Here is a 27,859-nt window from a genome sequence, read left to right on the forward strand (position 1 = left end):
TCTTTTTGAAAATATGCATTAAATCTTTGCATTCTTAAAAGAAACAAAAATGTACATGGATTAAAAAATAGTCTCGGCAATTCTTTTTTCATTTTCGACATATCACTGGCAGCCAGCTCAAAATTTTGCTGGCATGAAAAATCTAGTGCCAGTGGAGTCGACAATTCAAAAAATGTAATTGTGATAGTAAAATATTGTGTATGTATTGAATTTTTCGAACTGTCACTGGCATGTGTAAAGGTTGGGTAAGTCTTGTGCCAGACTATGAAAATTTTCATGAAAATATTTTGAGCTTATGAGTAAGAAGGGAGGAATGGAGCACCTTCACCTCCGCTCTCTCCTAAAAGCTAAAATATTTTCATGTGTTATTTTCAGTGTCTGGCACAAGAGTAATAAGACGGATTTCATGACAACTATCCATAATACAACCCGCGGGAGTTTGTTAGTTCTCCTACCGGGCGCGTCCCCACCGGCGGATAGGGGGAGGAGGATGGTCGTACCACTCTGTCCAATACCTATTGCATGGTGGGTCTGGGGCAGAGAGGTGGGATTATCCACCTCTGGAAACCTTGAGTTTCCCGCGGACAAAAAACTGACTATGGGGGTGTTCCCCTAAAACAAAAAACAAATATGGAAGGAAAAAAAGAAGAAAAAGTTACGGTGCAGGGCCTAATAAACCCAGTGCCGGCGGGGACCAGTGATCTGCCTACGAGTCACACCCCGTCGATATCATGCCATCGTGAGCAATCTCCCATAGATGTGGGTGCCTTGGCATCTGTGGTCGAAGGTAATGCTACAAGCACACAACCTAGTGTAAAACCTAGTGTAAAAACGGAGGAGGATAAAGGGCAGCACAGGGGGAGGATTAACTTGACCCAACTATCTGATGATGGTAGCGACCCTGATTCCGAATCCGATAGCTGCGGCAAAACAAACACCACCGTTGTGGAAAATCCCATGAAAGAGGAAGTCCACAAGATGGTAGAAGAAGTGAGCGAGAGCATCGCAAAGCTCACGACGAAAAGAGCGCAGTGGTCTGGGGCCCAAAGGAAGTTAATTACAAGTTATTGCTTGAACTAAATTCGTTATCTGATAATGTCGGCTAAACGTGGAGTGGAATTTTTGAAATCTGTTGCTGAACATTATGGAAAAGCTGGAGGACATGATAGTCTTACTAGTGTGTTTAAAGTAACAGGTGGTGGAGATGGTCGTTGCATTGGTGAATTTCGTGTTGCTAAATCCCATTTAAATGCCGCCGGCACCTTGCATGGTGGATTTATTGCAACAATAATCGATCATGTTACAAGTTATGCCCTGATGTCAACCGATTCTCACCCAGGAACCAGTGTCGATTTACGTGTTAGCTATATGTCACCAGCCAAAGAAGATGATGAGATAATTGTCGATGCCAACACTCTAAAAGTGGGAAAATCTCTGGCCTTTATTGATTGTGTTTTGAAGAAGAAAGCAAATGGCTCGATTATAGCTCAAGGTGGACAAACGAAATATGTAAATTTTAAGAAATAGTATTGTTTTAGAATTTTGTAAAATAAGCCGATATTTGTTGTTGATATTGTTATTGTGCGTTTTAAATAAATATTTAAAATATGTAAAAAAAACAAAAAAAAAGGAATTTAAGAGGAACCAGGCAAAACTAAAGAAGGAAAAACAGCTGGCTGCTTCAAAGGTTACCACAGAAAGTCCCTCCACTTCTTCGGAAGCGGCGAAGAGGACAAGGTCTCCTGAGGAGCAGAACGTGGCAAAACCCAGTAAGAAGAAAAAGGGCTTCCCACCTTCAATTGCCCAGAACAAACCTCGTCAGGACAAAAGCCAAGGAGACTGCCAAAAGGATCCTTCAAATGATACTGAAGAGGCGAGTTCTGACAAAAAGAAGGTGAGCGCGACGTCGGAATCTTCTGCGGTGGCCAAGGACTCAGTAAAGAAGCCTACTACCACCCAGAAGAGGAAGATGGACGCTGAAACCGGAACGGAGCCGCCATCGACTTACGCCAAGGTAGCCAAGAGATACTACAAGGACGAGCTGTGCTACGCAGTAATCGATACTAGTAAAGGATCTGGAAGGCTACACAAAGAGTACTTACCGGAGATCGAGAAATCGATCAACGATAAAATATTGGAACAAATCCTGCAAGGACGAGTCTCAATAAAAATAAACTGCTGTGAGCCAAGGGGGGACCTCCTATTGTACCACCTGGACTCACACGCAAACTCTGCAGCTCTCGGGGAGGTAGTCAGCAGTATAGCAACTCCATGGGAAGGTGGCAGACTAAAACTGGTGAGGAAAGACGAAATTCCTCACCTAACCAAAGCATCGGTGTACGTCAAGGGGTATGGCTGCAAGCTCGAGACGGAGCGCATGCTCGAGGTCTTTGGCGTACAAAACGAGGCCCTAAAGGTGGAAAGATGGGAGGTCTTCCACAGGGAGGAGAAGGAAGACGGCACTCTCCTTGTGATGGGGATCGACGATCTCTCGCTAGCCGGGCTCGTCAAAACCAAGGGCAAGGCATTCTTCGTCTCGAACTCGGTCTACTTCAAAGTTGGAAAGGCAAGAGTTGGTGAGGAGGAGATTGCCAAACCAAATAACCAAGAGGTCAACCTACCAAAAGGCTTTCAGGAGGGAGGAGCAGACGAAATTAGCGACTCCCAAGAAGCCAACCTTCTGGAGGACCAATGATTGAGGTCATCCAGATCAACCTCCATCGGAGCGAAACGGCAACACTAGCCCTGATGGACAAAATAACTAAAGGTAATATACATATTGGTTTAATCCAAGAACCTTGGACCATAAAAAACAAGGTTTCTGGACTTAACCATATAAATTATCAACTTTTTTACGCAAATACGGGATCCCGACCGAGGACCTGCATTATATGCCACAAAAACTTATGCTTTCTTTTTTCTCCAGAGTTGTCATCGTCGGACGTTACAGTATTGAAGCAGGGGAATGGTAACATATACCTAGCATCATTATACCTGCCGTTCGACTCCCCGACATTACCACCTTCGTCGGAATTACAGCAACTGGTGAGAAGGATAAAGCAAACAGGTAACGAAGTACTAGTAGGTAGCGATGCTAACTCTCACCACATCTCGTGGGGTAGTACTAACATTAACAAAAGGGGACAAGCCCTTATAGATTACTTAAATACTAACGACCTAATTACACTTAACACCGGGAATACGCCAACCTTTGTTAATAGAATTAGGGAGGAAGTACTAGATATAACGATATGTTCAGAAAATTTAATAAACGAGGTACACGAGTGGAGGGTCCTGGAGGAACACTCCTTCTCAGACCATAAGTATATTAGATTTAAAATAGCTAGGCCATCGCCTAACCCGATAACCTTCCGAAACAAATCCAAAACAAATTGGACAAAGTTCGGAAAACGAGTAAAAGAAAGACTTGGGCAACCAGATGAGGAATGCCTAAGTAAGGACGACATAGAGAGAGATGTCCTAAAGTTAACTGAGGCACTAGTAAAGTCTTTCGAGGAAAGTTGTCCCCTTCGAGAGAGGAAATCCGCCTACGAAAAACCCTGGATGACAGGGGAAATTCGGAATAAAGGCAAGGAGGTCCGCAGACTTTATAATAGGGCCAAACGTAAAAAAGCAGCTGTATTCTGGGACAACTATCAGGCAAAATTAAAGGAATACAACAAAATAACAAGAAACGCCAAACGAATCTCCTGGAAGCTTTTCTGCGAACAGGTGGATAGTGTAAATGACGTTTCAAAGATTAAAAAGTTTCTATCTAAAACCCATACACAGACCGAGCAATTGGTCGATGGAAATGGAAAAAGGATTGAAACAACAGAAGAAACTCTAAGCCTTCTGATGAAAACGCACTTCCCGCAGAATACCATGGTTAACACTGAGGCATCGACGGAATGTATTAACTCATCGGAAGAAGCACCAAAGATCGACAGCTTAATGGTCCAACAAGCCATTTTAAGCTATTCACCATATAAAGCAGCTGGACCAGACCAGATCTTCCCGGCTTTATTACAGAGGGAAGTGGACTTTATTGCGTCCAAACTGGTCGGGATCTTCAATGCATGCTTAAAACTTGCATACACTCCTATAGCCTGGCAGGAGGCAAGGGTAGTCTTTATACCCAAACCTGGCAAGGCAAGTTATGCAACACCAAAATCTTATCGACCGATAAGTTTAACTTCATTCTTACTCAAAACAATGGAACGGACAGTCGACACCATGATAAAGAGTAAGATCCCCAACGATATGCTTAAATTCAAACAACATGCATACGTTAAAGGCAGATCAGTGGAAACCGCATTGCATGAGGTAGTACACCACATAGAAAGAACCTTCGAAATGAAAATGTACACACTTGCTGTATGCATCGACATCGAAGGCGCTTTCAATAACGTAAGCACCGAGACACTTATCCACTCCTTAGACGAGTTTCAGGTAGACAGGGCCTTAAGGAACTGGATAAACCACATGCTAAGGAATAGATGGATAAGCTGCGGGCTATACGACGTGAAAATAAGAGACAAAGTTGGACAAGGAACGCCACAGGGAGGGATACTTTCACCTCTGTTGTGGGTTACCACCATAAACAGTCTCTTGAGGACCCTAACCGAAGAAGGATTTGACCCAGTCTGCTACGCAGACGACGTTATAATACTTCTGAGGGGAAAGAATCCGAATCAACTCTGTCGTAGAGCAGAAACGGCTCTAAAAATTGCTTTTAACTGGGCCAGGCCGAGAGGTCTGAACGTCAACCCAGAAAAAACAGAATTATGTCTATTCACTAGGAAAACGAAAATGGGGCACTACGAGGAACCAGTTTTTCTAGATAAGACAATAAATATCTCTTGTACAGTTAAATATCTAGGAGTAATTCTGGATAGGAAACTTAAATGGAAAGACCATATACAAGAAAGGGCCAACAAGGCCCAAATATGTTGGTCAACCTGCAGAAGGGCGATAGGCTCAAAATGGGGGTTCAATCCTAGGATGATACACTGGCTATACAGAAGCGTAATTAGACCAATTCTAACCTACGCGTCTGTGGTATGGTGGACAGCCATGGACAAAAAATGCAATGTGGAAATATTGCAAAAGGTCCAAAGAACATGCTGCCTAAGCATTAGCGGAGCAATGAGGACCACACCGACTAGGGCTCTAGAAACAATTTTGTTTGTACACCCAATAGAGATTCAGGTAAGGTATGAGGCAGCCATCGCAGCTGTAAGGCTAAAGTCGATGAGCGAGTGGATCGAAAAGAGCCACCAAACATACCACCAAAACATATTAAAGGTCACAACGGGTGAATCTATAAATCAGGTAGTATCGGACCGTATACCTGAAACTAGTGAAGTAGCCTTGTGTGAAGTGTCAATACCTGACAGAGACATGTGGATCGAGGGAGCTCTAGCACAGTTTCCCGCTGGAAGCTGTGGGTTTACGGATGGGGCTGTGCTAGGGGGGAGAACCGGACTGGGTCTTTATATAATGGAACCGGAAACGGAAATCTCCCTCCGTCTGCCGGATCATAACACGATCCTGCAGGCGGAACTCCGGGCGATAACAGAGTGTCTGCTTTGGTTTGATACACACACAAGGCCTACCACTGTAAATATCCTTACGGATAGCAAAGCAGCCATTAGAGCTATATCAACCAAGACAGTGAAATCTAGAACTGTCTTGGAATGTATTAAATCTATAAATAATTACTCCCAACACGGTAAGGTAAACATTATATGGGTACCAGGGCATACCGGGATTAGGGGTAATGAAATAGCAAACTCCTTGGCAAAACAAGCCAAGGAGCAACCAACGGTAAGTCTAGAAAACGCTAAGCCGTTTAAAGCTACGCGACTAGAACTAAAGACATGGGCAAAAAATGCACATGTATCCCTCTGGAGTAGTGGAGAGAAGGGAAAAAACACAAAAATCCTATGGGGAAACCCAGACGAGGACAAAACAAAAGAATTACTTTTACTAAGTAAAAAAGATATTAGTAGACTGACAGGAATCCTTACAGGTCACCTAGGTCTAAAAGCGCACCTGCACAAAATAGGTTGTGCAGAAAACAGTGAATGCAGAGCATGCGGAGAGGACGACGAAACGTTGGAACATTACCTCTGCCATTGTCAAGCCTTCACAAATCTGAGAACCCAGTTACTAGGGAATGACATTATACCAGGACTCGACCAAATTAGGACAATCGAGTTCAAAAAGATCAGAGACTATGTAAATAGGACAGAGATCCTAGACTAAGTCAAAAAAAAAGGATAATCCTTCCATAACCCAAAATTAGAGCGCACAACAGGCCTACTTATGGCTTAAGTGTATGTCCACATGGGCATGTGGTGATCTAGTATCACCCCTCTTATCAACCTAACCTAACCTAACCATCCATAATACAAAAAATAAAAAATTATAATAACACTGTGCAACACTGAAAATGCAAACAACTTCTAATGGACATTTTCTGAAAGTACATAGTGAGACTGCATCTAGCGCATCAAAATCGTTAAAGCCTAGAAAAGTTTACACAATTTCTGGAATTCTGGACAGTAGCAGCTTAACTGTTGGGGTTTGAACCAAGTAACCTTTCGCAAAATATTGCAAATAATGTACAAACCAATTCTTCAGAACATTCTGAAACTATAAAATGATTATTTCACGTGGTTTACGCGGTATTTAATAACATACCTTCTACAAAACATATTTCAAACAATGTTCACACAGCCAGTTTATTCGCATATTTGGGATTTTAATGCATGCTTGAAATATTTATCAAATTGTAGTTGTAAACTATGCTAGAAAGAACGCCATATCGACACCTCCAAATAATAGTATGGTAAAGGCCTGCGTACATAAGCTGCTCTGCCTGATTGCCTTGCTTTCCTGCTTCATTTCTGACATAATAAAAATAAAAGAATAAAGAAGGCCGAGGAAATTTCGAACTGGGTTGCCCTTTTCTTTTTTATTCTTTTATCAGAAGTAAGCAAGGTAAGCAGGCAAGGCAGCTTATGTACGCAGGCCTTAAGTCTAAAAAGTGAGTTTTGCAGGAGAAGCTCTCAAAGTTTGGAAATTTTTTTGAACTTCAGTACTATGCTAAGTCAATATTTGTTTATAACTTCTGTTCGGATTGACCGATCATTACCAAAATTAGACAGAATTTAAGTTAAAGAACGTTCGACACCTCCAACTAATAATTTGCTAATTCTGAAAAGCGAGTTTTGCAGGACAAGCTCTAAAAGTTTGGAAATTTCTTTGACCTTCAGTACTATGCTAAGTAAATATTTGTTTTTAACTTCTGTTCGGATTGTCCGATCATTACCAAAATTTGACAGAATTTAAGTTAAAGGACGTTAAATATAAAAATGTAAAGAACTTGAAAACATGCTAAGTCGACTTAGCATACTATTGTTTGGAGGCGTCGATATAAGCTTTTTACAACAATGAAATTTTTTGAAGAGTTGTGTATTACATTCCGGCGAATATTTTTCCCAAAGTTAACATTAAGTAAAATTTAAATTTTTTGGAAATAGGCTGCGAAATATATACTAATTATTGAATTTTTAGATATATTATAAAATTTGAGACAATAAGTGCAGTTTTTCGAGTTCATTATTCCTCCACATATGTTCTTCCTGCTCTTATCTATAAATGTTCTGCAGTGGTCAAAACAAAATTCGAATTGGTTTCTGAGGTACAGCCCCGATTTGCGTCAAACAGCCGATATTTAACCATGTTTAGATGGCGCCATAAAATCCGAACTTGATCTAACTAGGCGTTTACTAGGCGTTTACACCACACAGTTTGTCTTCAAATACAACTCTGATTTACTAACACATGCATACCATGGTAGAATAAGGAAGGTAGAACAGGTTCGAAAAAACCATAGAAAATCAACCCTACACCTATGCCCGCTTTCTTTCAAAACTGTCAATGGTGACAAACTGCAAGTTTTGTTTTTGTTTATTTTTTGTTTTCAAAATTAATAAAATGTTTAAAAAATAAATGGAACATTATAAAGAAAAACAAATACATACATATGTATTTTTATGCGGATCTGCTAAAAATGTTGCTCCTACAGAGATGTTGGTGTTGCCATGTGGTCCCAATTCACATGCCGGGCATGTCTTGGATATCGTGGCATCAATTCGGGCCCGATACTGAGTCGACTGCATCGTCCGCTAAAGCCACTAGTTTTATATTGATTGTTGGCGTTCTACTGTTGCAATGGATGGGTGGTGGTGGCCTCCGAATACGCAATACATACTGAAGCATTGTGCAGCCTGCGCAACTGCATCAGTATGAATGCTTTTCAAGTCTGCCTGATAAGTTCGTTGATAAAGAGGTCATCGTTTATACCTATTTTTCCAGATCATGAAGATATCTTCTGACGTGCATAGGCAAGGGAAGCCTGTCCACTATGTCATTGCAATGATGCTCACGACGATAACACACAATAAGGTACTGCATCGACATTTTGTTGTGCTGATGCAAGGGTAAAATCTTCGTCTCCGTCTTCAATAGTGTCAGCACATTTGAATATTCTTCTACTGCGTAGAGCTAACATTTGCATACCACGATGGCGCCGCATAGTTTACCACAAATCGGCCTATTGTTTTGTAAGAGGTTACAAGGTTTCTTTATTCTGCCTGCCAGCGATCTGAGGACATTGGTCCTGCTTTTGATCTGTGGCATGCACGGGCAACTTAAACATGCTATGGGAATTTAAACCGAATATCTTGGGATGTTATCGGTCGGAGTCATTGACCAATATGTTCTATGGATACCAATTTCAGCCGTCTATGTGCTGAACAGAGTTGTGGCGGATATTTTCAGATCACACGAAACTTCCCTTTTTTTAATTGTAACGGCTTTTCTTTTAATTTTATTTTTATTATGATACAAATTCTATATGTATGAAATTGAAATTTGTCATAATTGGAACATTAAAAACAAAACATATCAAAATGGGTTTGACACAAGTCGGACACCAAAGAAAAAAAATTGTAATCAGCTGTGAGCTCTGCTATACCTTTCTTATTATACCATGATGCATACATTTGTCGTTTGTCTCTCAGCTGTCCATCAGTTTTTCACAGACAGAATGGTTAACAAATTTTTGACATGTTTGTGAAAAAGAAGTGAGATGATAATTCAAATGTGCTGAAAACAAAAGAATACGTACAAAACAAAATATGTAAACGGAAAACAAAAAGAAATCGGTGATTTTCATTCATAATTTTACAACTGTTTTCGCAGTTGTCTGGACGCCTACGTCACACAGACAAGTTGTGGGATTTTGACAATCAATACATGAAGTCAACTGTCCTGTCATTTGTAAACGCAGGGTAAGAAAACAAAACCCAAATACGGCTTTTGCCTATTGGTCCTCTACTTTCAGAAAATTCTCGACAGAAGTTGTTTGCACGCGTCCGCGAACGTGTTAAGAATTTGCGCATGGGCCAATGTCGGTCACTTCTTTCGATAGCTATCGTGCCCATCAGCCACTTTAGTTTGTCACCGTGGGATTTTTTAGATTCATTCAGCCCGATCATGAATATCAACTATCTATGAGTTTTCTCACTTTCTCCTTTATGTTGAAACGGCAGAGAGACAAAACTCATGGGGAGTTGCTATTTTGCAAGCATGGACTTGACCATGAACAAAATTATATTGTTGTAACCAGGACCACAAATACTGGGGGTTATCATGAATGAAATTTTCCCGTGAGTTTTGTTTTTCCGCCTTTGCAACTTAAGGGAGAAAGTGAAAAAATTCACGGGGAATTGCCGTTCATGATTACGCCCACTATCTTCGATCAAAATTTCAAAACGATCCTCGAACAGCCCTTATACTGCACATGAAATTTACAACTTTTGCGAATCAGGTAGACCTTTTTGGGACTTAAGGAATGTTTGGATGAAATTTAAGGATTTATTTGCAAAGTTTCTGCCAAATCGCATATTCAGTTCGTAAGTTACCTTGCGGATCACTCATTTCTGTTGCTGTCGGGTGTATTGTATTCTCTATGGAAATAAGGACTTGTTAAAAAAAAAACCTCATCGTAATTGGGGCTTGAGGACAACCTAATACAAAAAAAATTCAAAACTATCCGTGACATGTCCTTAAACAACACTTAATTTTTTTAACGATATTGGCCAACACCGAAGAAATATTATATAATTGTTCCACAAACATCCCAAAAAGGACAAGGGAGACTTCTCTCATATCAATTAGCTCAATGACATGTGACCTACAGTTTATCGCCGAGACCTAACGGCGTGTCCTAAGACACCACTTGTGGAGAAGTTTTTCAAGGCTGAAATACTCAGGAAATGTCGCCAACATTACTGAGGGGTTATTTTGTCACCGCTGAAAAAATGTATGATGTTGCCTGGCCTGGGAATCGAATCCACGACCTTCAGCGTGCAAGGCGGGCGTGCATACCATTGCACCACGGTGGCACCCGAAGAAATATTAAGATGTTCAGAGTTGGGAATAAATCGGTTAGTCATTCCCTAATTTTTTGATACCCTACAGCAGTACTCCACTGACGTAGATAGGTATGGTATAATGGTATTTTTAAACAATTTATATTTTACTCGCAAAAGTTAAAATTTTGTCCATTCGACTCCTCCGAAGTGGTCTCGAGGTGCTTTTCTGGTTACGTCCTGCTCAGTATACCCTCTGTAGCTATACGGTGAGGGTGAAACCAAAAAAATTGTATTTTTTTGGTTGATAAGTGTAGGGTGTTTAAAAATTGTCGCAACATTTCCCTCGCGAAAATTAATATCTTGAACTTTAACCTGTTATTTTTCTAGTTAAAATCTCAAATTATTTCCAGAATCTAAATATAATTAACTATGATGAATATTATGATATTTGGAATTGTAGTAGATTTTAGGTTATGTTCAAAAAAGCACATTCATAGGAATTTGTATCTATTTGTTTCTTTTCCTTTATAAAAATCAACTAACTAAAATATATATCCTAGCATTATATACTTAAAAAAATGCCAGCAGACTTTTTTGTTTATATAATAATCTATAATACTGATAATAATCGAATTACTTTTGCTTGCAATAAAAGTCTTTTGTTAATTGACCTATCTAATATTTAGAACAAAGAAAAATAAACACAAAAAATATCAATTACAAAACTAAGCTTTTATTTTTTAAATAAATTTCAAAAATATATAGATGATCACAAAAAATGAGATTAGAAAATTAAAACGAGTATTATTTCCGTATATTCGAAACTAATAATAATAATTTTTACATAAAAATGAAGCTCTTTAAATAAAAAATCTAATTAATTGTACATTTTATTAAATAAAACTTAAAATAAATAACAACGTATTTGCAAACGCTTGAGAGATTTGGAAGATGGAAGTACTTTTCTTTTTTCTTGTTTTTAAATTCTTATAAAGAAGAAAATAAATAAATTAAAGCTTTAAATTCTTACAAAACAAGATAAGGGAGGAGGAAAACATTAAACTAAAATAAAAGGAAAACAAAAGGGGTTTCTAAATCACAAAAAGTAAAAAAAACGAAATTTTCTATGCTCAATATTCACTATGCTGATTTCTTTGTAAAACATTGTTAATTTTAAATTTGAGCGGCGAAAAATCAATTTTCTTAAATCTAGGCAATGAACCAAACTTTTTCGAAGCCATTACCTGAGCCGTTGCCGAACTTGACAACTCACCTACCCCATTGCCAGCTGGCGATTCCAATTTAGCCGACTGTGTCATAAGATCTTTTTGGTGTGCGCCACCATTTTTCAAATGTTGCTGCAACTGTTGTTTGATACGCATCGATTGCTTCGGAGCCAAGGTGGCATATTTATGCAGAAGACGTGTAGCATCCTTTGTCGCCTTATAACAATTTTCATATTCCAAATCGGCTTCATCGAAACGTTGTATACCACTTTGTTTGGGTGTAGTATTGTTGTAGTCCTTATGACTCTCATCATTCGTTTGGCTGCAGCTGCTGCTGCTACCGTCTACCGTGGTGTCATCGAATTTAAAATCAATATTTTGCAATAAAGCTAATTGTAGCAATTCAGTTTGTAATTTCTCTTTTAATTGGGCGGTATCCGTTATATCATTGTACGATGATTTTTCAGTATTGTTGTTGTTGTTATTGTTATTATTTGTATTGAGCATCAGAGATCTCCGTTTATTGATGTTTACCGTGTAAACATTTTCAGAGATTTTTTGAGCATTTTGTGCACGTCGAGGTATGGTTGCAGTGCCTTGTGTCGCCGATGTTGTCGAAGACTTTTTACGCTGATCGATAATCTTTTGTGGCGATGATATGTACAAATTTTCCTTGCGTTCACGCCGCATTTTAATATTTACCAAATGTTTGAGACCAAGGTTATGGGAGGTTTTCTGGAAATGGAAAACACAATGGTATTTAAAAAGGGCGATGAAGGAGGTGATCCTGTTGAAAATCTTATTGGTTATCCTTGGCTTATTAGAAGATAATACCCTAGACAGACGGCAGAGTTAATTTGCATTAAAAATTTCCTAATTTGAATTAAATATTCACCCTGACAGACGATAGTTTCTGCATTTATGAAACAGCTGTTTGTGTTGTTTGTTTGTACCCAGCAGACCATTTCATAAAGCTTTACAAAAGTTCGCCAAAATATGCGAAACAAATACACTTTCTACCATTGACCTTTTCACCACGATGATGAAAAAAATAAATTTAATTTATTCGCGATATTTTTGAGTCTTTTTAATATTATAAAAATATTGCAAAACTTTAAAAAACATTTGAAGAAGATATAATTTTCGATAGAATTGGTATGGTGGGTAATGAAATTTTTTGTGAAAATAAAAATTTTAAAAAGAGATTTGTTAGAAGGCGTTAAAAACGATTAGCTGCTATTCTACTCGCGAAAGACCACTACTTATTTTGAAGAAACGCGAAAATTGCTGATTTGCTTTCCTTTTTTATTTTCTTAAACATGGAAATTTGACAAAAGACAATTGATTTTCAACAGCATTGCCATATTGAAATTGCTAAATTCAGTTTAAATTTCCTTTTATTTTGTGCATTAAGAATGTGGATAATGCACGAATTAATTTGAATTAAGGCAGTTAATGCAAATTAACGCTGCCGTCTGTCTAGGGTATAAGCTAGAAAGTTATAGCTTAGGAAGACCACGTTAATGGATAACATTTTATCCAAGTTGGTAATTATTAAAAATTATCCACGTTGGTGGATAAAATTATTCACGTTGGCGGATAAAATTATCCGTTGATGGATAAAATTATCCACAAGGTGGATAAAATTATCCACAAGGTGGATAAAAATTATGCACAAGATGGACAAAAATTATCCACATGGTGGATAAAAATTATCCATAAGGTGGATAAAGTTATCCACGTTGGTGGATAAAGTTATCCACGTAGGTGGATAAAGTTATCTACGTTGGTGGACAAAATTATCCACAAGGTAGATAAAAATTATCTGCAAGGTGAATAAAAATTATGCACAAGATAGATAAAAATTATCCACAAGGTGAATAAAAATTATACACAAAGTGGATAAAAATTATCCAAAAAGTGGATAAAAATTATCCACAAGGTGTATAAAAATTATCCACAAGGTGGATAAAAATTATCCACAAGGTGGATAAAAATTATCCACTTGGTGGATAAAAATTATCCACTAGGTGGATAAAAATTATCCACAAGATGGACAAAAATTATCCAAATTGTGGATAAAAATTATCTATAAGGTGTATAAAAATCCCCAAGGTGGATAAAGTTATCAACGTTGGTGGATAAAATTATCCACTTTTTTAGACAAAATTATCAACGTTGATGGGCAAAATTGTTGGAGTATAAAATTATCCACTTTGGTGGATAAAATTATCCACGTTGGTGAAAAAATTTACACACATCTGTAGATAAAATTACTACTTACCTCCTTGTCGTCCGACTTAGGTGCAGCTGGTGGGGTAGAGTTATGTTTAGAAGGACTTATTGAACCCCGTTTCGTTTTCATTGTATCGCAACTGTTCGGGTAATACGATGGAATCTTATCATCAATGCTAATTAAAGATTTGCGTGGAGTTTGATAATAATTCTCTTGTTCCTCATTTGTGACAGCGGGTGAATCCTTTTCAGAAGCTGAATCTGTTGGTGTGCTGGTGCAAATAATTGCCGGCATCGGTTGTTCCAATTCTTGTGCCGCTTTTATGGTCAATAAATTCTCATAGAGATTACCACTGAAATCCTTATTCAGAGGAGGTGTTTGTTCATGGGGTTTTAAGATTATACTGGCATTTAGTGGCGAACCAACTTGCATATTTTCATAGATGTTACTTTCATTTACCGGAATGGGGGTCTTTCTCAGTGGCACCATATCATAATCACTTTCATCTTGGGTTTGTTGGGATTTCTTTAATTTCACTGGTAGTATAGGTTCGCCGTTTGGTTGGCCATTTCTTTCCTCCTTATTTGGTTCCGAGTTCGATGAGGAAGAAGATGTGGTTGAACAATATGATCCGGTTGAATAGCCCGATGAAGTGGATGAGGTTGTGGATGATGTGGCTGTATGGACAGTTTCAGTATTTTTATTTTGTATGGGAGCCATAATACAATAGCCCGTCAAATCATCTTCAATAACAATTTTATTACGTTTCAAATTTTGTATTGAAGGTACAGCACCACTGGCACCCACCAAATTAATGGATGAGGTGTTGCATGCCGAAAAATTAAAGTTTTGTGGTAACTGCTCTGATATATTGAGACTTTCCAATGACCCACTTTTGGATTTCATGGCACGTATGCGTTTAAGTACTGCTCTTGAATTGTAGTGACCAATGGAAGAATCATCTAAACTCAGGGAGCTGTAGTTGTGGACATCAGCCTCTGCAAATTCAACAAACTCATGATCATCTTCCAATGCATCATTGGATGATGATTGTAGCAATAACAATGCGGCAATTTTCTCTTCATCAAATGTATCCAAAAAGTTAATTTTGGATAAGTCGGGACTTGAAAAGCTATTGCGTTTACTATTGCTTAAGGCAGCCACCTCAGGCCTTTTAAGAATTTCATTGGCGTACAAAGGATTACCAAAATCGTCTTTGCCATCATGGTCACTACCACCACCATTAATAATATCTTCCATAGTACAGGCCTGAGATTCACTAACACTTTCAGCACGTTTGGAACGTCCCGTACCGAAAATGTTGTCTAAAACATTTTTATATTTTTTCTTTTTTGCCAAATCTACCTCAGGATTGGTGTTGGAACGTGGTATATCATTGAGTGAGCTGGAGCTTTCACTTTCCAATGTATTTATACGTTTGCGATGTGGCGGCAGCGGAGGTAATGGTGGTGGACAATCTAAATGTTCTTCCATTATGGCATTTATGATGCTTTGAGAACATGGTTTCATCTCCTCATAGATACCCGAAGCAATTGAGGCTCGTGATAGCCTTCGTGATAGACGTGGCGGTACGTTACCTTCAAATATTTCTTCATAGATTTCGGAAGCACGTGATAAACGACCACCAGTAGACCAATTAATGCTGTTATTTGAAACGGGAATTTGTGGTAAGGGACCAAGGGCTGCCAGAGCATCTTTTACGGCGCTGCAAAATGAAAATTACAACAAATTGAGGTTAGGTTGAGGTAGCAAATTCCTATATAAAGGGCTGCAGAATGTGCATATTTAACTTGGAATACTTGGAAAGAATCTATAATCTATGGAATAAACCGTCCATCTAAAGAATATCCATTGGGTCTTCTCTTTACAGAAAGAAGCCTGATGAAATGGATGCATATAAACCCGGGCAAGACTCATTAATGGGGCATTCTATGAACCTATTTAAGAAGGGGTCTCCTCTATATAGAAGACCCATTGATAGGGTCTTCTCTATATAGAGGACCAATTGAAGAGGTCTTCTCTATGCAGAAGACCCATTGAAGGTGTCTTCTCTATATGGAAGACACATTGAAGGTGTCTTTTCTATATGGAAGACACATTGAAGGGGTCTTTCCTATATAGAAGATCCTATGAACTGGTCTTCTTGGTATAGAATACCCATTGAAGAGGTATTCTCTATGCAGAAGACCCATTGAAGGTGTCTTCTCTATATGGAAGACACATTGAAGGTGTCTTCTCTATATGGAAGACATATTGAAGGTGTCTTCTATATATGGAAGACACATTGAAGGGGTCTTTCCTATATAGAAGATCCTATGAACTGGTCTTCTTGGTATAGAATACCCATTGAAGAGGTATTCTCTATGCAGAAGATCCATTGAAGGTTTCTTTTCTATATAGAAAATCCATTGAAGAGGTCTTCTCAAAATAGAAGACCCATTAAAGGGGTCTTAATGTAGAAGACCTATTGAAGAGGTCTTCTCAATGTAGAAGGGATCTTCTCTGTGTAGAAGACCCGTTGAAGGGGTCTTCTCTATGTGGAAGACTCATTGAAGAGGTCTTCCCTATATGGAAAACACATTAAAGGGGTCTGCTCTATATTAAATGCCCAGGGTCTTCTCTACATCGGAGACCCATTGAACTGAAGACCCACTAAAGGGGTCTTCTCTATATGGAATAACCCATAAGGTGTCTTCTCTATATAGAAGACCCATTAAAGGGGTCTTCTCTATATTGATGACCCATAATAGGGGTCATCTCTATACGGAAGATTCATTGAAGAGATATTTTCTGTGTGGAAGACTCTTGAAGGGGTCTTCTCTATATAGAAGATCCATGGAAGGGGTCTTATCTTTATAGAAGACCTATTGAAGTGAAGTTCTCTATGTAGACGACTCACAGGGATCTTCTCTATGTAGAAGACACATTAACAGCCAGTTTCTGTATGTCGAAAGAAGAATGTGTGCGAAAGAAACATGTCCAAACTCTTGTGTGTTTTTCAAATTTGTTTTTTTGTTTTGAAGCAAAAGCAAAGGTAAAATTATTTCGAAAACTAAAGTTCGGGCGTGTTTCATTCGCACACATTCTTCTTTCGAAATACAGAAACTGGCTGTAAGATCTCTATATAGAAGATCGATTGCAGGGGTCTTCTCTATGCAGAAGACAAATTGAAGGAGCCTTCTTTATACCAAAGACCCATTGAAGTGGTCCTTTCTATATAGAAGACCAATTGAACGGGTCTTCCCTATAAAGATCAATTGAAAATGTCTTCCTTAAATAGAAGACCAAGGAGGTATTCTCTATATAGAAGACCCATAGAAGGGGACTTCTCTATATAGAAGACCAATTAAAGGTGTCTTCTCTATGTAGATTGAAGTGGCCTTGTCTATATGGAGGGTCTTCTCAATATAGAAGACCCATTGAAGAGGTATTTTCTATATAGAAGAACCTTTGAAGGTGCCTTTTCTATGTAGAAGACCCATTGAACGCATTCGTCTTCTGTAGCAAACCTAGTGATGGCCCCCTAATGTTTTACATTAAGCCTTACTTAGATGTATAGCGCATCTCAAACACACCCGACAGACCCGCCCTAAAAGATACAATATGTTAACATTTATACATTGAAAACTTACCTCAATTCAGTTTTAGTACCCGCCCTACTACTGCGGCGTTGTTCCAAGAACACTTGTCGATATACTTCTAAATTTTTGATAGATTTCTTTATCCATTTCATGTGTTTCCGACAGGTGGATTCGGTGTCAGCAGCAAAGTAGATAAAACAATCACGACGATTGTGTGTCCAAAATATTCCATAAGAAAATTGTTTTGTACGTGATGTTGCCAAACTAATACTAAGACCTGGCACATACACCGATACACATAATTGGGCTGGTGATTCCAGAGATTTTATTGTGATACGCAGGAAACACGGTAAACATTTAATCGCTTCAATTTTCACTTCACACTTTGTCCACGCTTTAAACTCGAGAGATAATGGGCGTTTTTCATAGATATCCAATTTAATATCTGTTTCCATGCAAATTTCATTCGACTCCATAATGAATGGCGCAGGCAGGATAATTGAACTCAACAACGAACAACTTTTAAAGTATATTTTTAGTTGGAAATAATAATATTTTCTTTTTATAAAAAATTTCAACAAAAAAACAAGTATTAAATGACTAACATATTCTCCTAAAAACTAATTTTTTCCTTTCCCTTCTACTGTGTGGTTCTTATTGTGTACTACAACAAACATAACAGGACCAAATAAAGGAATATGCGAGAGAGAGAAACGCAGTGATGCATTTTTTGGTTGTGGGAGAGAGAGATGTCAGCTAATCAAAAGGAAATAATGACGCGGGGTAAGCTAATCACTCAGAAATGATATCAAGTACAAATGTAAAACAGCTGTTCACCATTTTGGCGGGTTAATGGAAAATCGATTTGTTTACCTTGTGTAGTTTTTGCTTTCTTTCACTGTTTAAGTTTTTATTGTTTAAACAATTAATTAATCCATTAATTTAGTAAAATGGAAGAGGAATCATATATGGAAGTTGAGGAACCAGAGGGACTGTAAGTATATTTTAAAAATTTAGATGTTTACCAAGGGGTAAGGCGGGGAAGACTATCGACTATAGTTTCGGATCTCGCCACAGATCTTCATCAGTTCCCTTGTTTTTCAACAAGAAACTTTTTATACCCAAGTGTCAATTGTCCGCTCAAATAGATACGTGTCCAAATAAAAACTCTGATCGAGAATTTCTTTGGCACTATCTATTGTTGAAAAACAAGGGAACTGATAAAGATCTGTGGCGAGATCCGAAACTATAGTCTATAGTCTTCCCCGCCTTACCCCTTGGTAAACATCGCCAGTTCTTTCCCACAAATAAACTAAAGTTGTTTTAATACAATATTAAAAGCAATATAGAAGTCGTAATCCCCAAAAAAGGACAATCCTCCTAAGTTTGAAATATCGTTTTTGTGAAATTAATTCAATCATGAATGGGTCTGCTCTGCTCTCTCCTCTTTCTAGGTATGTCAGAAACTTAGATGATGTAAAGGGCATAATCAAGCATGCAAAACTGGATGAACGTAATCTTACACATATTACACAGGTAGATAAGTGCGTAAACTTTTACAACTTTTAACTATGAAACACTAAGTATGGACAATTATTAATGGGGTTATTCTGAACGAAAAAATCCGCGTGAGTTTTTCACTGTCTTCCTTAAGGGGTCGATTATGGATAGCAACTCAACTGTAGTTGCGTTGCCAGAAGAGAAAATCATCCAATTAAAATGAGTAAAAAGACGGAAATGTTTGTCAAACTCAATCAATATCAGTGTTTTGAACCTTCAGCTATTAATTTAATTTTAAAAAAGTATAAATTTTAATGCAGAAATAGAAAATTATATTACTAAATTTGCTGTAGGCAACGCAACTGGAGTTGGGTTGCTATCCATAATCGACACCTAAGTTGGAAGAGCGGAAAGAAAAAAACTCACGGGTAATTTTCGTTCAGAATAACCCCCTAAAAGTATGCCTACCTTTCATCCTTTCGTTATTGGAAGGGATAAAACAAACAAATTTGAAGTTTTTAAAAGCTAACGATAACATCGGAAGATAGTGGTAAGATTATTATTGATTTAAGATTATTATTGATAGCTATTGTAACTTCCTGTTTTTCCAATACAAACAGTTTTTGAAGAAAGAATATTCAAAATATTTGTCAGTGAGAAAATATTGAGCGTTATTTTTTGGTAATACATTCGATCTTAACGACAAAAGTAACACTTCAACGTTCATTCCGGCGAATTTTTCTTTTGTCATTTATAGTCGGGTTTTGAATTTAAACGAATATAGACATTGGTGAAATTGATTTGGAGCTTTTTCCCCATTTATCTTTTTTGTGAGGATTATTTTGATTGAGGATTATTTTGAGCGATATTTACTCAAAGAGTGGAATGGAATTGACACTTAAAACTCGGTGGTTTTATTAAATCCGGTTATATAGTCAAATGCACTATAAGAATCTCATTATTCATATCCTTTTCATTTCAGGCTATTTACTATCCCTCCGCTGAAATTGTCAGCGATAACCTAAAACTTCTAGAGCTAGATGACCACATGATTAAGCAAATTCACGAAGGACAATCATTGTTTTTCAAAGGTGGCCATAACGAAAAAGTCGTCCTATGTACCGATGAAAAAACCTATGATGTAAAGGCAGCAGAAATCTCTAACAGTCTACTGTTGATACCAGATTTAAAATTTGCTGCTGCCACAAGTACTTCACCACTCAAAAGTCCACGGACGGCCAATAATACCAGCTTGGAACGCAGCCTTAATGATAGTGCTGATGATGACTTGCTAATGGAACGCACCTTGGAGCAACGTAAAATTTTAAAAATATTCCATGAATACTTTGAATGTCGTGAAATAAGACCAAAATTTCGTAAATTGGGTGATCTTTTGCAATTGACCCGTTACTCAGGACCCGAACATGAAGAGTCGATTGATCGCAAATTATTATTTACATTTGATCAATTATTGGATACAATACAATGTAGTCGTAAAGAATTTGTTGAAGGCCTCAGGCAATATCGTGCCATGGAATTTGAAGGATGGATGCGTGTTTTGGAATGTGAATATGAATATCGTATTGTTAATTTAATGGTAGGATTGATTGCGGAAAATTCTTGGCCTCTTGATGAGGTAGAACGTGAAGAAACCATTAATGCATTGGAGGGTATTGCACCTAAACAAATTGTCGAAGGGCTATTTGATGTTTATACGGTGCCAACGGAGGGGAAAGAGAATCGTTACACATATAAAGAAGAATTGGTTGCACGAATTGTCGCACAGAATATTTTACAGCCAGGACTTAAATTTCGTGTTGATGAGTTTTTAAGCACGTGGCAAGAGGCTGTACCCGAGGGAATGAAGTGTGATGTAAGTGGTTTGGTTTTGATTTATGTTTGGATTTAGTTGCGTTTTTCCATTAGGGAAAACCTTTATTAACCATTTCTAAAAGAAATGGTGCTTCTATAGACCCTTTTTGAAAGAAAGTGTGGTTCTATAGACCCTTTCTGAAAGAAACGGTGCTTCTTTAGTGCCTTTCTGTAAGAAAGGGGGCTTCTATGGGGCCCTTTCATCTAAATAAACCTTGGTATTGTATTTTAAAAAAGCTGAAGGTGTATTCCATTTATGGAAGATTATTTCTGGTTATAAAGGAATCTGTGGAAGATTAAAGAAGGGTTCTCTCTGCCAGAAGAACATTGAAAATATCTTCTTTTTATAGGAGGCCCATTCAAGGGTAGCTGATCGCCCGTTTTAAGATTTTTAGCCATTGAAAGGATCTTCTATATATTGTAGGTCAATTGGATTTGTTTTTTTTTATTATGTATTATTGGAATTAACTTCATTTTCATATAAAGGACCATCGAAGATTTTTTCTATTTCGGGTTCACTAAAGTATAATGTATCTATAGATGAATGATAAAGATCCAATATTTAACCTATTCCTTTAAAAAAATTATCATTTTATTATCATATTTTTTAGGAAAAATATTTACGTGGCTTGGGAATATTCGATAAGGAGGGGGCTGTGCCCTGTATACGTTCTTTGTCGGAAGAAAACTTACCCTTAAATATTCATGATAGAATGCGTTTGTTGTTCAAAACTAAACCCAAGTGGACCTTAGATGAAATTGAACCCTACATTGAGTAAGTAGATTGTTTCCAAATTTTCCTAAATTAGCTTTCTGAAATAACTTTTCATTTTCTCTATTTTTTCAGATGTTTTTCTACCCCCATCCTTTCGGTATCCACTCTAATGGCCAAACATGCCCGCTCTCTTATGGAAAATGGTGTTCGTTATTATGTTACTAAACATTAAAGTAACTACAATTTAAGTTTATTATTAACTAAAACAAAAGGATTATTTACATTAGAACTAAATTATTTTTTCTTTTTATTACGCATTTTCTTGGCTTTTTTCATATCTTCAATGGCGTCCTGCATTGCTTTTACAGCGGTGTTGGGCTTGTGATCTATATCGTGTACAGGGCCTGCAGATATCTCCGGCATTTGTAGACCACCTGTGGCAGTTGGATATCTAAGAAGAAAAAGAAAACAAAATTTAATTAAAATAATAAAAAAATTCAAATTAAATCATGAATGACCGTACTTGAAACTAAAGCCTCGCGGGAATATTGGTGTTGACAATAACGTTTTCAATTGTTGCCTTACATTGGCCAAGTGGATGCGATTGCGACGTTTTTCAATGATAAAAGCATCCTCATCTTGATCACTGCCACTGAAAATGAAACGAATTTGGAAATCAAGTAATTAAATAAATCATAGAAATAATTAAAATCAGTTACAAGAACTTACGACTCATCATTGTAACCCTCAATAACCATATCCATTTCCTCAGCAGTTTTCTTCATCCAACCCATTTCACTTTGTACACGTTTCAATTTCAATTCTTGGCGATCAACTTCTCGTGCCAAATCTACACGTTCCCTTACAGCGGCCAGATAACGTTCAGACACAGGGAATAGAGGTAAATCTTCAGCTGCAATCAAAAAAAAAAAAAAAAAAATTAATAAGGTAAGTAAATTAATAATAATTAATAATTCAGACACGAAATATTTTATGAAGAAAACTGAGCTTTTGGAGAGGAGGGTCCAGAACATTTTCGTCTCTAACATCTCCCTCAATATCCGTAAACTCAGTTTAAATTTCCAGAAGTTTTCTGAGTTTGATCTTTCTAGTAGAGAAGGGTGCCTATCGTCTTGTGCTCTGTGTCGTGGCATTTCTAATGATCTCTTGGAAGTGACAAGCGCCCCTCCCTACTTCCGAGTTCACAAAAAGAAACATACTTCTCTCCAAAGTTTTGTAAAGTTTGACATAGTTTTTCACTTCTCCGGGCTCCATAAACATAACTGTAATACCATCCTTATTGGCTCTGGCAGTTCTACCGGAACGGTGGACATAATTTTCACTGGTGCGGGGTACCTAAAAGTATTTCACAATTAAATCAAATACTCAGTTACATAATTGTCAGTTACCCACCTGATAATGTATAACATGTTCAACATTGGGAATATCCAAACCACGAGCAGCCACATCTGTAGCAATTAACAGGCCACAGGGATTATCACGAAAACGTTCCAAATTCTTCAGACGTTGTTTTTGTATCATATTCGCGTGTAAAGGCAATGGCTCACATTTCAAAAGACCAAAGAGATTAGCCAAACGCTTAACACAATCAATGGAATTGCAAAATACTATGGTACGTCCTGGATGCCTTTGTACAAAATAATACAAATAATAATCCTTTTGTTCCAAGGGACAAATTAAACGACATTCCGTTAGATTTTGGGCAGTTTCTAAGGAGGAGAGTATACAGATTAAATTCAAATCCAAATTTCCTTTCCAAATTACTTACGTTGTGACCTAGTGATGTCCACAATTTTGGGTTGTGATATACCCAATTCCTCAATAAGATTTTGTATTTTATCTTCGGCTGTTTGTTTTACAAATTTCGGTTTCTTGCCATAGTTGCGTTCTGGAAATTCGACAAAATTTAAAAGAATTTCTTTTTGGCTTCACTTTTTCAACTTACTTTGCATATGTTCCGGCAAATCATGGACCAATGTCAGTGTGGCAGAGAACACAAAGTTTTGCCTGGACTGTTTCTTCTGTTCATTATCATTGATAAGTTTCAAAATTTGTCTCAGTTCCTCAAAATGACCTTTTTCAACCATACGATCAGTTTCATCAATGACTAGGAAACTAATATCCTCCAAGTGCCTTAAATGTTTATTATCTTGTTGATAAAGTTCCCAAAATCTACCAGGTGTGGCAACAACAATTTCGGGGCATTTCTTCAAGACACGCTCTTGTTTGGCCACAGCCAAGCCACCAAAAATGGCAGCCACTTTGATACCTAAAAAAGAAGGAGAATGAATTTCATTAGCTATATTAATTGGGTTAATTGGGATTGGTTAAAATTGCCAAGTACTTTTGCTTGGACAGCAAACACCGATGGGAGTTTTCCACTCGCCCAAAGAAACTTTTTGTGTTTTCATTTTCATGGCTGCCAAGCGTAAGCAGTATAAACTCATATCTCCGATGTCATTGCGAATAGCACACAACTCCCCATAGTCGCTTCAAGTAATCTGCTGCCTCACCTGTATATTTTGCCGCTGCCTCAATATGATTTTTAACCTGCACAGCCAATTCTCTGGTGGGTGTTAAAACCAATGCATAGAGTGGACTTTGATTTTCATCTTCTTCCCCACTATCCTCCGCTTCGCTTTCATCAACATCCATTGGTATTTCCTCCTCCTTTTCATGTTGTAATTCTTCATCTTCTTCAGTTTGCTTTTCTTTGGCCTTTGTTAGAGGTTTTCGTATACCAGTTTTTGAATTTTTCTTTTTCAATTCCATAATACCAGCCAATAGAGGTATACCAAATGCCAATGTTTTACCACTACCAGTTTCGGCAGCACCCAGTATATCTTTCTTGCCCAAAATAGCAGCTGCCAATGTTCTCGATTGTATTTCAGTGGGTGATTTGAAACCTTTCTCAGCCAAAGCTTTCAATATACACTGGGGAACACCAAGACCATTCCAACCCTGGAAATAAAAAAACAACAATTTTACTCAGAACTCTATTAAGAATCGGGAAAATTAGGGGACCTCTAAGATTTTGAAAAAAATCTACTCGGATCCCTATAAAAACTTTCAAATTTGATTGAAAAAATAAATTAGGCTAAACTCGAAATAAGCTTATCTTTTCTTCTGATTCCATCGGTACAAATTTTCTCCTGGAAATGTATACTTTCCAAGTTATGGAAACCTTATTTGCGGCTGTAGTTTGGATGAACGTTTTAGGTAAAGAAATGTTGAGAGAGTCATAAAGATCAGCCCAAGACCGACTACTTAGTCGAGACTTGGGTTTAAGAATAATTTGTGTGCCAGATGCCGGTAAAGGAGATTCGCTCTCCCAGGCTATTTCATCAGTAATTTTCGAGTATATGGGAGTAAGTGAAGTGATCATAGATGAACTTTTCTTCGGGAAAATTCATCAGCGATCAACTTCTCTATGGGTGGTGAACTTTTCGATAGGAAAATTCATCATCATCATCATACGCCAGATGCCGCTAAAGAAAATTTGCTCTCTCCGGCTATTCCTAGACTTTTAGCTTCTCGCAATTAATTTTACGTTCTAATTGGTCATACTGTGAAATATTTCATCAGCAATTTTGGAGTTTATGGGAGTAAGCGAAGATGAATGGACTCCTCCATCTCCAGCACTTTTCCCGAAAAACTCAAAATTATTTATGAAATATTTCACTGGATGACATACGAGTTTGTTTCCTTTTGAAAATGTACGTAGTGAATACTTACCACCAAATCATCTATGCTAATGGCTTTGCTATCCACCAATTCAGGAGCATTTTCGCCATCATCACTGTCATCATCTTCGTCAGCGCTATCGTTTCCAACATTTTGCTGCTCTTCCTCAATTTCCTTTGGAGGTCTCAGTAACTTGAAACGATCTTCATTATGCTCTTCTTCATCCTCATCGCTTTCAGCTTGAACTTGTTTTTTGTTCTTTTTATTCAACTTGGCTTTCTTCTTATCACTTTTAGAATCATTGGAAGCTGGGGCAGCAGCAGCACCACCTCCTTTCTTAGCCAATTTGCGTTGCAATTTCCTTTGTTCCCTTCGTTCTTTACGTTTTTGTAATTTTAATGCCAAGCGTTCCTTGTAGGAAGCTTTTTTGCCTTTCTTTCCACCAACATTATCATCATCATCCTCACTATCATCTTCGGAGTCTGATAAAGCATCTTCACTATCTTCTTTGCCGTCCTCATCATCATTTTCTTCACCATCTTTCTTTGGTTTCTTGCCCTTTTTACGTTCCAGGCGTTTCTCTTTGCGTGTTGATTTTGGCTGAAATTATGGAACTTTGAAATGATGACTTTGGTTTAAGTATGCTGTACCTACCTTAGATATCTCCACCAATGCAGGATCATAGTCTTCCAACACCTCCAAACCAATTAAACCTTCGAGGCCGACACCTTCCTCAGAGATAACATTTCCCTTTAACTTTACCTTCTCCCAATTGACATCTTTTTTATTAATTCTGGGAAGTTTGGCCTTAGGACCGCCCTTCTGTTTATTTTGCACCATAATGGAGTTTTATTTTCTAATATTTTATCGTGAAATTGTTTATTCCTGCCTGTCCCACAAAGCACAAAACACAACTATTCTCACTATTCTCCGGCTTTGCACGTGTTTTGTTTTGTTATGATTTGGTTTAGGGATCGCAACATTGATTTTTGACCATGTTTACGGATCCCTAATGCTGAGAGAGCAGAGTGTTGCCATGCAAAGAAAATCGTTCAGAGTTGTATTGTATAGTATTATTTTGTTGCTGTGTTGCGTTGGTACATGAAAAACGGTATGCTTCGTCATTGACCGTTATTAAAAAATGCATTAAGCCTTTACCTAATTAACTGCGTGTTGCGTAAAAAAATACAAAAACAAAATACATGTATTTCAAATTGAAAACAAAAACAAATACATGCATGGTTTAATAAGAAAGGTTAGCCAAAGCTTTCTGCCAATTCAATTTTTTTCTTTCAACTGTTCTTAAAACGTCAAAACAATATACACAATCTGTTTGAATAATATGCCAAACAATTTTAAAAACAATCGAATTCAATGATTTTTAAAATTGATTTTAGAACATTTGTATGGAAGAAATTTGTCAGCTTTGCATTGAAACAAACATTTTATCATATCCACAACTCGATTATGTGGGAAGACCTTGACACTTCATTCATTTTTCGCGATTTTTTTGTAATGCTCACAAATGGTATTGTAAACAAACCCACTTGTTGCTTTTGTGTTTACTAATTTTGACGTTTTAGGAATTCAGGAAAAACAAGGGCTCTATAGATTGTTTTCATTTAAATCTACCTCTTTACTTATACCATGAATACATGTACAGTGCTGCTCAAAACATTTGCAACTCAGATGCCTATATCACAGTCAGTCTATTTTTAGGGACATTTTGAGTTTTGAAATATGTTTGTTTTTGTTATTTGATTTTTAATTGACCATATTTTCAAGATTTAAAAAACATTATTCAGTTATGAACACTTATGTTTAAAAAATGTGTGAAATATCGGAGGAACACATGTTTTTGCCTGCTCAAAACATTTGCATCTCCGTGTTACGAATATCTATTAGTTAATTTTTGACGAATTTTTTGTATTGATTGACATCAAATTGAATTTAATCAGAAGAAGGGGGCAAAAAGCTTTCATTAGGAGTACATTTTATCCCACATATGTTTACTTTTGATAGACAAGTATGCCGAAAACAAGACATGTCCAATTTTTTAAGAAAAACTTAAATTATGACCAGAAATTTTTATCAACGCTTTGCTAAAACGGTAATTTTTACAAAATTGTGGAACCAACGAGGTCCAAAAATAAACATAGGAACAAAACAATATCTAAAACAGAGCTGGATACCGCGTAAAAAGAACTAAAATCGCCATAAGATGGAAAGGAGATGCAAGGACAACAACATCTACTGCAGGGGATGATCAACAAATTATACGAATTATTAAGCAGATCTCTCAGAGGTCATCAACAGATGTTAAAAAAAGACTTGACACCGAAAAATCTATACAAACTCCTCCGATACATACCAAAGACACCGGTACACCAAAATAGGCAAATTTTGGGAAAACAGTAATTTCCAGGAAAAATGGAATTTTTCATAGAAATTATTCAAAAAATGTGTGGTTATATTATTGGAGTAGTGAAACCGAGTACTTCTCCTCGATATAAATCAATATTTAAGTTATATGACTTGAAAAAATTTGATTG

General features: G+C 37.4%; 4 protein-coding genes and 1 non-coding gene across 7 annotated transcripts; 3 read left to right on the forward strand and 2 right to left on the reverse strand.

Annotated features, from left to right (window-relative positions):
* Positions 1-1,057: 1,057 nt before the first annotated feature.
* LOC141406556 (acyl-coenzyme A thioesterase 13-like) lies at positions 1,058-1,605 on the forward strand. Its single transcript, XM_073992216.1, has one exon. The coding sequence runs from the start codon at positions 1,096-1,098 to the stop codon at positions 1,525-1,527; it is 432 nt and encodes a 143-aa protein (XP_073848317.1). The 5' UTR covers positions 1,058-1,095; the 3' UTR covers positions 1,528-1,605.
* Positions 1,606-9,138: 7,533 nt separating this feature from the next.
* On the forward strand, positions 9,139-22,326 carry LOC141405809 (sister chromatid cohesion protein DCC1). Of its 3 annotated transcripts, XM_073990533.1 has the most exons (6): positions 18,351-18,509; positions 18,970-19,051; positions 19,998-20,888; positions 21,499-21,662; positions 21,735-21,835; positions 21,971-22,326. In XM_073990533.1, exons 1-5 carry the CDS (start codon positions 18,466-18,468, stop codon positions 21,832-21,834), a joined length of 1,281 nt encoding a protein of 426 aa, XP_073846634.1. In that variant the 5' UTR covers positions 18,351-18,465; the 3' UTR covers position 21,835; positions 21,971-22,326. The 3 variants fall into 3 exon arrangements, with proteins under 3 accessions (XP_073846636.1, XP_073846634.1, XP_073846635.1); XM_073990535.1 differs by lacking the exons at positions 18,351-18,509; positions 18,970-19,051 and adding an exon at positions 9,139-9,365 and having other exon boundaries at positions 21,971-22,121; XM_073990534.1 differs by lacking the exons at positions 18,351-18,509; positions 18,970-19,051; positions 21,971-22,326 and adding an exon at positions 19,841-19,941 and having other exon boundaries at positions 21,735-21,899.
* On the reverse strand, positions 11,165-18,235 carry sced (scrambled). The gene is made up of 3 exons (XM_073990530.1): positions 17,567-18,235; positions 13,962-15,639; positions 11,165-12,412 (listed from the first exon to the last, which is right to left on the reverse strand). The coding sequence occupies exons 1-3, from the start codon at positions 17,989-17,991 to the stop codon at positions 11,582-11,584; spliced, it is 2,934 nt and encodes a 977-aa protein (XP_073846631.1). The 5' UTR covers positions 17,992-18,235; the 3' UTR covers positions 11,165-11,581.
* Positions 15,914-16,035, forward strand: LOC141387867 (small nucleolar RNA SNORA11). The gene has a single exon (XR_012408682.1). It is a non-coding gene; the product is annotated as a small nucleolar RNA SNORA11 (small nucleolar RNA).
* LOC141405808 (ATP-dependent RNA helicase DDX24) lies at positions 21,813-26,321 on the reverse strand. Its single transcript, XM_073990532.1, has 10 exons — positions 25,962-26,321; positions 25,359-25,907; positions 24,137-24,584; positions 23,569-23,892; positions 23,392-23,511; positions 23,016-23,332; positions 22,823-22,958; positions 22,332-22,515; positions 22,126-22,254; positions 21,813-22,053 (listed from the first exon to the last, which is right to left on the reverse strand). The coding sequence occupies exons 1-10, from the start codon at positions 26,145-26,147 to the stop codon at positions 21,897-21,899; spliced, it is 2,550 nt and encodes an 849-aa protein (XP_073846633.1). The 5' UTR covers positions 26,148-26,321; the 3' UTR covers positions 21,813-21,896.
* Positions 26,322-27,859: the final 1,538 nt, after the last annotated feature.

Source organism: Musca autumnalis, unplaced genomic scaffold (genome assembly GCF_047663935.1).
Source record: "Musca autumnalis isolate F117 unplaced genomic scaffold, ASM4766393v1 scaffold_5, whole genome shotgun sequence".
NCBI classification, from domain to species: Eukaryota; Metazoa; Arthropoda; class Insecta; order Diptera; family Muscidae; genus Musca; species Musca autumnalis.